Source organism: Acanthopagrus latus, chromosome 7, assembly GCF_904848185.1.
Source record: "Acanthopagrus latus isolate v.2019 chromosome 7, fAcaLat1.1, whole genome shotgun sequence".
NCBI lineage: Eukaryota > Metazoa > Chordata > Actinopteri > Spariformes > Sparidae > Acanthopagrus > Acanthopagrus latus.
In genome coordinates this window covers 18,791,332-18,805,472 of record NC_051045.1, presented here as the reverse complement: position 1 = coordinate 18,805,472, position 14,141 = coordinate 18,791,332, and the positions used below count along the sequence as shown (strand labels likewise).

The 14,141-nt window shown below is 42.2% G+C and overlaps 1 protein-coding gene across 4 annotated transcripts in view; it reads right to left on the bottom strand.

The window, feature by feature from the left end:
* LOC119023276 (forkhead box protein J3-like) overlaps positions 1–14,141 on the bottom strand; it is a 68,721-nt gene that overhangs the window by 29,403 nt on the left and 25,177 nt on the right. For all 4 annotated transcript variants that reach the window (XM_037105087.1, XM_037105085.1, XM_037105083.1 and 1 more), the window contains exon 4: positions 2,728–2,802. In XM_037105087.1, coding sequence (XP_036960982.1) covers positions 2,728–2,802 — 75 coding nt within the window. The remainder of the gene's footprint in view (positions 1–2,727; positions 2,803–14,141) is intronic.

The window sequence follows — 14,141 nt, the reverse complement described above, 5'->3', positions numbered from 1 at the left end:
TTTTTCCCCATAGACCTCCATTAAAAAAGAAATGTCTGTAAAATTGTTGAAAGGACGCCTCGAACTGCAAACAGGGTCAACTACTGTGAATTTTTGCTCCATGGGAGTTTGTATTTGTAAAAAGTCCCTCAAGATGAAAACCTGTGACATCATCTCATGCAAAATCTACGGGCCTAGTAGGAACATTTAAACTAAACCGAAAAGTTACAAAAAATATTTGCAACATGTCAGCAATCGTCTTTGGACTGAATGGACACCGTCTTTGGGTTTGGTGTATCTAGTCATATAATACGTCTGTGGGCTCATCCCCATGTTCTTAGGGTGGATGGGTGTTTAAAATGATTTACTAGGTTAGAGCTGTGGGTGGGTGATTTCAACATATTGACCCTGGGAAACATTCATTGATCAGCTGACCTATGGAAAAACATTGCTGAGAACATCAATCCCTTTGAAAAGACTCCTTAATGTATTATATGCATAATATATTGTATTAACACCATGAAAGGAATAAACCATAACTGCTGTGAATAACTGCAATGTAATTACTACGTTTCAAATTGTAATCCTTTACAGAAAAAAAACGGAACATGTCAGCAGGTAATGTGTGATTGCCTAACACTGGTAGTCGAAGCACTAATGTATCAAACCTTGTTAATAAACTTGACTAATTGTTCAGTTAATAAAAATATAGATAGATAGATTTCTATAGAAATATAGAAAAATATAGTTCCTGTATATACAATGACTTATAATGACTTAACTGATGACATTATTCATTTGAACATAATTCCCTGGTTTTATAGAGGTAGATTTGAATATGTATATCATCTTACGCATTACAGCTTCTATCTGTTATCCCTCATTACTTCCTGGAGTTATATCCATCACATCTTTTACAACATTTTGTTTGTTTCTGATGTATCTTCTCTTATTGTGGCTACTACTAATTTAAGTCTCCATTTTTCTTACTTCTTCCCAGTGAGGCGGCTTCAGTCCCTCTAATGGGGTGAAACAAGTGTCACTTAAACAAACAGTGCAGTAGATAGATTTCGTATCTGATAAACAGTCGATGTATGTTTTATTATTCCAGCTCTGTATTTGATCAGTTTTCTCTAGGTTTGGTGCACACTCCTGCTTCCTCTCCCTCCTGAAAATCCACTGCAATCCTTTTGATACACAACGTTAAAACACAGCAGCCTCCAAAATAAACACATACAATGAGAGAGGAGGAAATCAATTGCTTTTAGGTCCTTGATTTCCTCCCGGTCTGGGTATTTTTTTTTTTTTCTCTCCATCTTTCATTTTTCCTCTTCCCTCCCAAGGAGGTCCAAAGCTGCAGACTGAATTCAGGAGGTTCATCTAGGCCACACACACACACACACACACACACACACACACACACACACACACACACACACACACACACACACACACACAAACACTGCTCATCTCTCAACATCCCCCCCACCACACCTCCCCCCTCCTTGCCTCTTCTCCTCCCCCTGTCTCTCAGTCCCACATCACTGAACAGTACACAGCCAATTAACGTTAGCACATGCATGATTTAGCTTCTCCCCTCTCTCTATGGCTTCAAACAGCAGCTTGTACATTCAACTGCTCCACACACACATGACCCCGCCCCCCCATGCCGAGGTATCGACCACTTCGATCCACGGTGTGAATTAAGGTGCTGGTCAGGTCCAAGTCAGGCTAATCAGGGGGGAGCTGCTTTCTTTGTGTCTTCGCAGACTATAGGCCTCAACTAAAGCCCAAGGATTTTCTTTGAATTATTTAAACCTTCTTCCCCCTAATTCATTTTTCAATGGCTCCAAAATCCCCTCAGTCTGGAGAAACTCCCTCCTCCGCTCCCCCCCATCCCCCAAACAAAACGAGCAGAGTTTTGAGAGCTCAATGAAAAGTTTGGGCTTGTCAGTTTTTGTAAAAGTGGTGGATTGCTTCTCACATTAACCCTGTGATGAGTTGAAATGCGGACCTTTGAGCTTTTATTAAAAAAATCTTGTAGGGGCAAGCTTCACTGATCAACTGTAATTATATACTCTCCTCGTCGGAGCGGTTCCTTTGATTCAGCACAAACAAGGAGTTGACAAATTGTTGTTATCAAAGCGGAGCTGCTGAAGAGGCCGTGCCAACTCTGTTTCCTAACCACAGCGGTGGCAGTGGTGAAAAATATCTAATGCTTCCTCTGATTGTGTGTGTGTGTGTGAGAGAGAGAGAGGGAGAGAGAGAGAGAGAGTGGAACGGGGCCTAATAAAGCATAACAGATGCGTGAACGGCCTTGCATCCAAAGGAGTGTACCTACATATACTTATTATTCATTACTTCCTGTACCACATTATTACTTGGCAGAATCAATATCGAAGAGGTGCAGAAAACAGAGAAAGCAGCATTAGGCATTCAGCTGGTTATGGAGCTACAAATTGCTTTTAAGTGCAGATACTGTGTGTGTGTGTGTGTGTGTGTGTGTGTGTGTGTATATGAGTGCAAGCGTGTGTGAGACAAAGAAAGAGAACCAGTGTCTTTGGGTTGCACTTACGCACAAGTTTGTGCACACGTGCGGCACGAGGGCGACTAAACACGTGAAAAGAAATTGCCGTCGTCTCGCTCTTATTTGTACGCTCGCTGAAATAGGCTTGCATTTTCATTGTGTGTCGCGCTGAATTCAAGCTGAGCTTTTCAGTCGCATTACATTGTTCGGGAAATACTTACTTTACCAGGGTCGTCTTTGGAGCGAGGCACTTTGAGAAAACACTTGTTCAAGGACAGGTTGTGTCGTATAGAGTTCTGCAAGGAGAGACAGACAGAGAGACAGAGAGAGGGAGAGAGAGGAGGAGGAGGAGGAGGAAGAAGCAGGACAAAGGAATAGTTTTAGTATCTTAACACAGATACACTATTTGAATGGGTACATTTCAGTTGCATTCAGTTAATTGTATTATTAACTGATTCTGAGTGTTCTTTGCAAAAGCAGTTATTTGCTTTTTTTCAAACATGATTGAATACTGTGTCCTCTAAACCGGCGGTTCAGACCTGAGCGCTGGGATGGACAGATGAATCTGAGGGGTCACAAGATAATCAATGGAATAGAAGAGAGTCAGAAAATGTTCCTTCACATATTTCTGACTTCTTTTTGTGACATACTGAATGGTTTTAGCCTCTCTAACAATTTCAGAGGGGAACAATCACTTTGGTTGAACTGTTCTTAAGACAAGCACTTTAAACTCAAAAAAGTTTTTTTTTTTCTTTTTTCTTTTGTGTACTCCAAACTCATGAAAGTCCAAGACAATGTCATGTTCACTCCAATCTGGACAGTACCCCCTTATCAAGACAAATCAAAAACAGAAATCAACTTGCAGTGTACAGATCTCAATGTGCAAGGAGAGCTTTTTCAACGTAGACACATTCAAAGTCTACGATTTGATTCAAAGCCCTTTTCAGCACTGACAGCTATGCTATTGTTAGACTTTTAACTGTAATTAAAATTTCAATTCAATTTCACCTTCTTTCCAAAGATTGGGGTATTTTACAGCAGTCTGACTTTGCTTCAGTACAGCCGATACTATGTTTGAATTTGATTGTAGAAATAGATTTCATTTCTATCGATTTTAGATTTAAAATCCAAATCACGACCCCCCCTACATGCCAACTTGCTGCCTCTATTGCGTTTGCCTCTGCTGACATCACATTAGCTTTCTGGCACTGGACGACTGTCTTGGCCATTAGCGGAGACACTTGAAAGAAGAGCAGTCATCTATTATTTGTCATCCATTATTTCTCTGTTTACCATATGAGAGTGAAGAAAGACACGCCGGGTCACAGTCACACAAGAGTGAAACGCGAGCTGCGACGCTGCAGATGTGGACAGCTGTGCTGATTAAAGCTGAAGAGGATTTGCTCCATCAAACACACCTGCGACCCGAAGATGGAAAGAGGACAAGGGAGGCCACACAGAGATAGGCTGGGGCAACAATTGTTGGAGGGCTCCCAGTCTTTGTGGTAGTGTCCCAGTCTGGGGTGCAAAAGTGGCGTGTTCAAGCTAAGACAATGCGTTCATGAAGAGTCCGCCATTTTTTAAGCATATAACGAATTCATAGTTTTGGCCATAATGAGTGGAAACTGACATTTCTACAATTTGTAACACATCCTATTATTTATGTGTGTGTGTGTGTGTGTGTGTGTGTGTATGTGTGTGTGCGTGTGTGCGTGCGTGTGTGTGTGTGTGTGTGTGTGTGTGAGGGAAGGGGGGGCACAACAGTGTAGGCTAACCTGACATGAACCTGTTCTCCCTTCAGGCTCCAGCTCTCCACTCATCTGCTGCTGCTAATTAATACCACTGGGGAGGAGGAGGGGAGAAGACAGAGGGATGGGAGGTATTTCTCTGCTCTTTCTCCCAAGCTTTCACTGCTCAACACCGGTTTTGTTTCTCTGACAAAACAACACCTTCTCGCTCTGTCTTTCTGTCTCCAGCATACTCTAGCAGCCTGGTCTACCTCTGCCTCGCCCTGCTCCTTCTGGAGAACGGCTCCGGCAGTTCTCAGCTGCTCTACTTAGCGGGTCACTGGCTGTTTGCGGCCGTCCATCAAGGAAAAAACGCGTGGCGGCCGGGTGACGCAAAAGGCAAGGAGGGCTGCCACAAGCTCAGCACACAAAGGCAACCATCTGTTCGAAAAACGTTCCTGTGGGAGGAGGCGCCTGATCATTAACACAGAGTCTGCCCGTCACTTCAGCAGCCAGCCCTACTAACTTTGCTAACCTCCACCAACTGTTTGTTTATTTACACACTATTTTCTTATTACCCAAGCAGTTTTTGCACACCTGTGCACTGCTTGCAATTTCTGCACAACAGTGTGTATTTTAGATTTTGCACAATCTGGCATTTTTTTCACTCTCAGGCTCATGTGTTGGAGCAGGGCAGCTTACTGATGTCTCTTAAGTTTGGTAAAAGCTGTATCCACTGTGTGGAATCATAAGCTGACCTTAAAGTAAATGAAGAGAGTTAAATGGTATTTCTGGGATGATTTGAGGCATGAGGAGCCTGTTTCTTAACTGATGGGAACACCAAGATAGGTAATTGATGTTTTTCCGAACTTTTTTCCTCACAATAATGGTAACTGTTTATGAACCGGCATATTAGAAACATATTTCATCAGACCACTTAATAGCGAGTTTTAGCTGAAAAAAAAGGGTATTTTCAGACCAGGGTAAACTAATGATTGTTGTTGTATGTATCTGAAGACAGAGGACAGGATATTTGCAGAATTATCACTAATGATATGTTTCAACCTTACAGCCACTCAATTTTGCTTAGGTGACTGAAGTCCTGCCATCCCACCCCTGTTCATGTTTACCTTAATTATTATGGTGCACTTGAATTGGTAAATTTACTTGGTAAATTGAATATGTGCATAATATTGATATAATACAATCAAAATGTAATGATATTAAACAAGACCCCTGATCATACCATACCAAGACTCGTCGCTGCAGGCGCAGCTGCGACAAATACACCTTGGAAAAGCAAGTCAGGCAACAGCATGGTGATTCTGTGCTTTGTGCACACACTGTTCCATAGGAAAACAATCGCTTTGTCTGCAACCCATTTCTATTGATGCGTCTCGGTGTCATCAGCTATGTTCAGCAGGCATCGTATTTATACCACTGTCACCATCTTCGTTAGTAGGATTAAGCAGCACAAAATACTCAGTACAGCTGAGACTGATGATGATTTCCTCAAATCAACATTCTGATGTGATGTTGATTGCACATCGTTGTGAGGAGGACATGAATGCCTACACCAAATTTCATAAAATATCCTCTTATTGTTGCAGAGACATTTCAGTGAAAACCACAAAGGTCAATCTTGTGGCGGTGAGAGAAGAAAAAGCCAGAGGAGCACAGCAGTCATAATTATTCATCATGGAACTTTTAAAGTCTTTAAGAATTTTCCTGGTTCTGTTGAGCAGATGGTAAAATATTTCACTGGATAAGTGGAAACTTTGATCTACTGGTGGGATTAGTAAAATAGTCAGGGATCACCAAATTGATTCAACCACTGGAGACCATGAATCTCCATCCAATAGTTGATGAGACAGTTCATTTTGAACCAATGTGTTCGCCCAAGCAGCAATCCCACACTGCCTTTCAAATGTAAAAATATCAACTAGACATATAGATATGATATCATCAAGAGCTCTGAATGAGGTTTTCTTTGGTATATAGTAACATTTTGTGTAGATCACCCTGATCCAAACAGTTCAAACTTCAATCCATTGAGATTTAATGCATTTACAATTCATTACTAATATTTTCTGCTGAGAGCCTTTGTCGCAATAAGTCCATGCACAACGTGCACTGCACACATACACTCACGCCACCCACATATTCCAAAACAGGTCACTGACAAGAAAACAGCTTCTTTTTTTCTGGTCAATGACAGGAAAATGGACATAAAGAAACAATAAAAAGCTATTAACCTTTGACCACTCAGATAGCTGCAAGGACACGCGTCTTCAGGAAGAAACTTGTGTGTGTGTGGGTGGGTGTGTGCATCTGTGTGTGTATGTGTGTGAGAAGGGAAACCATCCTTCCACCCAGAAAGCATCAGTGTACACATAACATACCTGTGCGTATATCACTACACAATGCCTTCTTTCTTGCATGTTATGGAAACAGTAATCTCCTCTCACTGAATGGGAGCAGTCATCATCAATACATGTACTGATTAGCAGTGCTGTGAAGTAAGATAATGAGATTCACTGCTGTGTCCTCCTTCCACCCACTCCTCACCCGGCCTGATTAATGAGCTTATTGGTCTGGGCTGTGGCCACGCCATTCCTGCCCAGTGGCTGATGGATCACACAGTCACAGGCGTCGTGTGTGAGTGTGCCTGCGTGTTTGTGTGAAACGTAGGAAGGACACTGAGGAAGATTACTGGCTCAACCCCATAACTTCAGCAAAATTACACACAGGCTTAAACACTTGCGGGAAAATGCCACGAAACAAACTTGTGCAAAATGAACAATATCGGAGCAGAAAGCTTGTAATGTATATAACATGATAAACCAGTCCGTCCTCCATATCAAATATAGCAGCCTGGTCAGCGGCCCCTGTCTGATGCTGTAGCAACACTCATTGAAGTGCCCCTCTAGTGCAGCAGTACAAAGAGCTACGGGTGGGTCATTCGCAACACATTACCTCAAGAGAATGGGGTTGCCCTGGGTAATTCTGAAATGTTGTTATATATTTGTATATATTCTGTGATCAAGCGATGTGTGTCATTAACATGTTTTTTCGACAATCAAGTTTTTTGTTAAACGGCAAAATATCCTGCCTCCATTGCATATTTTACATCTTACACACGTTATATCTAGTCATATTTTCCGACATCTTTCTTCCCTCTTTGACAATTAATCTCATATTTTCCCTGGAAACATTTAGGATATTGTACGTAAACAACTACTAAATATGTAACTTTAGTTATCTTTTGACATTAATGTGGAAATGTGACACATTATGGGTGGCTGTGGCTCAGGGATAGAGCCATCGTCTTGTTACTGGAAGGTCGCTGGTTTGATTCTCCTGGTCTGAAAAAAAAAAAATACTGAACCCCAAAGTGCTCCTGATGTGCTGGTTGGCACCTTGCATAGCAGCCACCACTGCTGTACTGCACTAACTGTAAGTCGCTTTGGAAAAGCGTCTGCTAAACGCCACAAATGTAAATATCTTGAAGGGAAATGTTTTAGAAAAACTTGAAAGTGAAGAGATTCTGTTATTGTGTCGGGTAATAATTAAATCTCATTATTCTTTGTGTTACAACAGAATCATACTGTTATCTAATAAGGGTATTAAAAACATTTATATTATGCAATTCTGCATTTTTCAATTTAATACAAATCATATAATAATTATCTAAATAATAGACAGTAAGAAAAATCTATTTATGTTTGACTAGAAGTCTATGTGCTTACATACGCATGAACACAATGTATATATCATTTTGAGTGCAGACAACAGCGCACCTGCATCCATTCCCTTTACAATCTACCGTATATGGACAGCTCCCATGATGCCTCATGATTTTAAGGGCAATTTTTAGAGTGGGGAGATTAAGAGGCATGTCGTAGAAAAATAAGGCCAAACAACTGTTTATACACAGTTATTATTAGGTACGAGTCGTTAGTGCACGCATGTGTGGTATGTACAGTATACACCATTAATGAGTGTGGTGGTGGGTGCTGCTGCTGCTGCTGCTGCTGCTGCTGCTGCTGCTGCTTAACTTAGGGTGCAACATTCTGGACTTGAAGAGGTTAGTTATATAAGACGGGTTTGATAAGCATGGGTGACTTTTTGACAAAATGCAATGTGATATAATGTGATGTGTGACAAAAAGTCAGGTTTTGGAAACATGCTTTCGGGTGGAAAGACGGAGGAAAGATGTGTAAGCCTCTGTGGGTGTGTGTGTGTTTGGGTGGTGTGTGTATCAGTCATAGAAAGTGATCAAAGAAAGAATGATATGTTTGAAGGATGACAGTACTGGTTGAAGAGGTTAACGTACATGCATGTGTCTGCAGATGAGGTGAGTGCAGGTTAAAGCAGCCAGAGGGTTTTTCTGGCCATAGGCTGGAAGCTTGTGCGTTTGTGTGGGTGTGTGTGTGTGTGTGTGTGTGTGTGTGTGTGTGTGTGCGTGTGTTTGTGTGTGGATACGCCAAGGAAACAGGTCACAAGAAGAAGACAGCAGTTACATAAGCGGGTAGGTTTGGGAGATTTGGGTCATGGCAGCTTGGCATTTCCTCTAAACTAAATTAAACAGTCTTGAAAAGTGACGCTTCACAAGCGTGACAACAACACTTTTTTGACAAAACAATGCTGATTACACGGAATGGTTGGTTGGTGCAGTTGGGCGCACTGGTAACATACAGTATAGCCCAACTTGTATAAAGTTGCAAAGAGGGAGGGAAGTATTTTTCTGGTGCCTAAGTTTTCAGAAATAATAGTAATGTAATGCTTATATGGGCATGAAACTCTCCCGGGTTTCACGTCAAGTGTTTGAAAATATCTGGTTCCTCGGCAAGAAGGCAAAAGGTACAAGTCTGTGTATGTATAAGAAATTAGGATAGAGGTCAACATTGACTCATAAACAACATTTCTGTGATAAACAGAATCCTTAAGGCCCTGAAATTGGATTCTCTCCTCGATCCTACATGAAGACACTATTATTTTGCTACAGTTTTGGTTATTCCACAAGAGAGATTTGGGTATCTAAGGTTGGCTGGTCTCATTTAGCAAAAAGGGATGTCATGGTGTGTTTTTAACAGCATTTATATCAAAATGTGATGACAGTTCTGAGGTCGTTTGCTCATATAAGAACACTGTCAATCAAATCGGATGAAATCACAGCTGCTCAGACATCATCATCAGGTAGACTACCTGATGGACTATAAAAGGCTGAAATAAACACTTTTCATACAACATTCACATACAAGTGTCAGACGATTCCAACACACCATCCTCGTCCACTCTCCTACTTGCTCGCCATAGTTTTTCCACACAGCTGATTTGCACTGAACTCGCCATATCGATGGTCAGTGTCTTCTTCATTGTCTTGTTTTATTTTGTCTTCTTCTCCTGCTTTTGTTGTTAACTAACATCATCATATTCGCCCAGATTGATATAACGCCTCATCACTTTGCCTCCTGCAGACAGCTGTGTTTAAAGGTCCCATGTTTTAATGTTTTTCATCAATTTCACACAGCTGTCAGAGGTCCAACAACACTGTATTCGAAATGTATTGCCCCAAACCCTGAATTTCAGCTGTCTAAAAGTCAGTCAAGTGAGCTCTACTGAGAGCAGGCTGTTTCTGTGCCTGCACCTTTAAATGCTAATGAGCTCCTTCTGTCAACACCAACTTGGAGAGCCTCCCTCTCACAGAGAGGATGCCGCTTACACTAGCGGTAGCATGGGCTAATGTTTACGGTGGATGTAATGCTATGCCTCGCCAAAATGCTGTCATTCAGCCATACCAGTTTGACCCAGAATCGAACCCAGAAAGAGAGGCTCCTGAAGAAATTCAGTCTCTGCGGCTGCAGCAGGATGTTTCAGAATGGTTAGTGTGTCTGAATATGTTACTTGGTTTGTTAGTATGTGTTGTTACAGTTACTACCATGTAGCTAATGCTAGCTCCTGCTAACGGTAAAGGTGACTTAGAATTATTCGGCAAATGTAAATACTATCAAAATGTGGCGACGCTTACCTGTGGCTCGGGTGCAGTTGCTGGGTCTGGTATGGTTGATGTTGATTATTACAACCAACAACAGAGCAATTTGCATGTCTAACTCTGAGCAACGACATTGTGAAACACTGCGATCTTATCACTGGACACACCGAACTTCACCTCGAGGATGAATGCCTCCCCTCTCGGATATCTCTGGGGAGAGGGGGGAGTGTTTTTGCACAAAGGAGGCCGGCCTATGAAAATCTCTCCTTTCATTACGTAACGACAGAAGCTGAATCTGAACAGCCTGTAGGAGCCACATTTTACCAGTGGGTGGGCTGCAGAGACCATGCAGGAATCGTTTGCTTTTCCTCATTCTGGAAGTTTAATATATGGGACTGTGAACACGAAGACAGACATGTCCAGCACACAAACTGAGGTATCAACTTTGTTTTTTGAAATAATTTTAAATCTAAAATCCGAATTTGAAAGTTAAAGTTAATTCTGATGTTAACATTTGAGGAATAAATCAAACAGGACTGCTCAAAACAGATGCAAAAATCCAATAAACAAATTCAAATTCAGTGCAGTCTCGTTTGAGAACCAACATCCTGGACCATTGTGGTTTTGGAGATGAATGAGCCTCAGAGGCTGGAGAAAACATTTTTCAAGTTTTTGTTTTTGAATAAATTCACTGTGTAGTTCAGAAAGGAAGTCTTCATGTCTGTAGTTGTCTAAATCCTGAAGAGTCTACTGAACTGTGTGTCTGCAGGGAGACTGGGGTCAGAGGGCAAGAGGTTTGCCAGGGTATTAACTTATGGAGGCACTATGGAGTTTTGATGTGCACACACAAATGCACACCCACACAGCAGTATTCAGGAGGAGTTGCTCCCGTGCCCTTCAGGATGAATGCATTGTGGTGTCAGAGAGGTACATACACAGACAGAACAATAGATAAAGAAACAGAGAGGAAGTAAGAAAGGAAGGAAGATATAGCAAGAGGGGATATTTGGAGAAAAGAGAGACGGAGGAGATTTTATTAACTTTCGGCTGAACCCATATGGTGCATAAAGAGAGGGTAAAATGTGGTAAAGTTTGAAGGTAAGGCAGAGGAGAGGGAGCTGGGAGGAGGGAGGGAGGGAGGGTGCAAGAGGCACAAAGAAAGAAGGCACTGCAGTCGGCTGGAAGAGGGAGTGTGGGGGTACGCGCACATACGGACAGGTGTCTTAGATGTGAAAGTCTCCTGGGTTCTGAGCATCATTGAGATGCCTTATTATATCCTGATGGTGACGGAGTGACAGACGCTCCATGAGAATGCGAAGTTGAATACAAGTCACTACTTCAAACCCCATCTAATACATATTCATTTCATTTGATGGACCCTTCCCCCGCCCTCTTCACTTCCACGCTGAAGTGCTTCACACAAGTCATCTATAAGATGAGAAGTGTTTGTGTGTGTGTGGGGGGGGGGGGGGGGCATAGACAAGCACAGACACACTGGTGTCTATGCTTGAATGTGTGTGCACTGCTGTGTGTATCTCAGTGTTAACTCAGTTTTGCCTGTGCATGCACCTGCGCATAAGTGTGTATGTAGGCAGGTGTGTGTACACCTGTGCATGTGCCCGTGAGCAGTTATGTACACACCTGTTCATCCATGTAATGTGTGTTTAGATGCATGCACGTTTTACAGCAGTAGTGTGCCTGTAACAGCTTAAAGGTGTGTGTGTGTGTGTGTGTGTTTGTGACTGGCACAAAGCCATCTCAGACAAGGTGGAAGTAGGATTGCTGCTGTCTCTGGAGATCCACTAAGAAGCTCCCACATAATAAGAGTAGACTCAGTGTACAGTGAACAGTATCATGCCAACCAGGAGGCCCTGCTGCACCAAATCTGCTAAATCATTGTCTACCTGCAAACCCTCGTTGCAGGTTACCTGCCTTGTCCAGCCGGGTCGGTCTGCTTTAATTTATGCATTGGCCATGAGCACATGCATTTCTGCCATGTCCTCACAGCAGGGAATATCTGAGTGCACTGTTGTATTCCTTGCCAATTATGACTTTCGTGTGTTTCGACAGGTGATTAGAGGAGATACTGTTTCATTACTAAGTTTGTGTGTAGCCTGTAACTGAATCATTTTTGTTTGTCATTTAATTCCACTCATTTTTTCCCCTTGTGCTAGCAAATAATCAAATGAACAAAGTGTGCTCATTCCACAGCGACTGCAATATATTCTGGCCCAAGAAGACATCAAATAAGGAACTCGGGAGGACTGGCTGTCATAGCATTTAAATGGCTGAAACAATTAATCCATGAATCAAAACAGTTGTCCATTACTTCATTAACATTATGTTTAATGTATACAAATGGTTGCAGCTCTACATTTTATGAATGTGGATCTTCAAAGTGGCTCTCAAATGGACATCACCAGGCAAAAAAAAAGCAAATGATGGTCACTGGATGAACAATGTTCATTTCTTCCTATTAATTGCTCGGCACTGTGGCACTTCTCATGGTAGCATTTTGTGCCATTGCTTTGGCAAACAACTTTCACTCTGTATAAGTCAAAAGATGGAAATCTTAAATCATTGCTTGTACAAATCTGTTGATAAGCGCTTACACAAAACGAAACTTGCGTTCTCCAGCAGTAACTCTGTGTGGATCAGACCAGACAATATGTAGTTATGATGGTAACGATGGCTCTCACATGCAAACGTGATTTAAAACAGACGATAATTACATAGTCTCTCAGTCAAGGTTTAGTTACAACTCTGGACTAAAGCATGATGGAAAGCAATTGATTAATATTGACTATTGCCTATAGGCTTGCGATTTAATTGTGTAGACAAAGACTATTTTCAAGGCAGCAGAGCCAAAGCTCAGTGTAATATTTAATTGTTTTCTACATTTCATTATTTATAGAATTTCCTTTTCATGTTCATGTTATTTATGATAAAGTGCCTCCATTTGTCTCCCAAAATGCACCAGATTGATGCATTTAATTAAGCAAAATTGTCTTCCGGGGAAGCTAACCATCCCAGAGGGTCCGGGGTCCACCCACCACAGTCTCACAAATCCTGCAGGAAACAGTGACAGTGGAGACGGAGCTGCCACAGAGAAGACTCTCATGGGGTGAGGCACAGCTAGATATGAAAAAATGTGATAGATGAGGTATATCATTGATGCTTCATGTTCCAAAGTGGGCGTATAGAACCTGAGTAATTAAGTTTCATCCATACTGGTGCTATGTTACGTTTCGTGCTGCTACACATTAAAAGCTTCCCCCCAACAAACCCATAGGGGACTTTCATTGTGAAGCAGGAACAGGAAATGTAAAACGTGTTTATCACCAAGTCAACAGAGTTTCATCTGGATTAGCCATACTCCAACAGAACAGTGCAAGCTGAAACAGCCCTTGGATTTATTTTGGGGTGTCCCGACCTGTGGGCTGGTAAACACTTTCCTGAGCCATCAAGTGTTAGACATACTCCACTCGCTACCATCCTCCCTCTGTCACATCAGTAGGGTTTCTCATCTCACAACTGATTTAGAAAGACAAATCCTTTCAGCTGTTATTCTTATATAGTGTTTCAAAAATAACACAGAGACCAAACTAGGTTGCGGCGCGTCGAGAGGTCACGGCGGCACACTTCCTGTTGCTGGTTGTGTCGAGCAGAGTGCTGTGGCAAAGTGACAGCTTCTGTCAGCAGCTTTCCGGGAGAGGAGGCGAGTGAGCGGTACAGGGAGGGAGGGGAAGGCGGACAGGCAGGAAGGAGCGCTTTGGTTGTACCCTGCATCCCAATAATGTTTGACAGCCTCCTTTTTTCTATCCTCCTTCTCACTTGATGAAATGAAGACCATTCTGCAGCAAGTGATGAAGTTAACAGAGGGGATGAGGCTGTCTGTAACCCGCTCAGACAC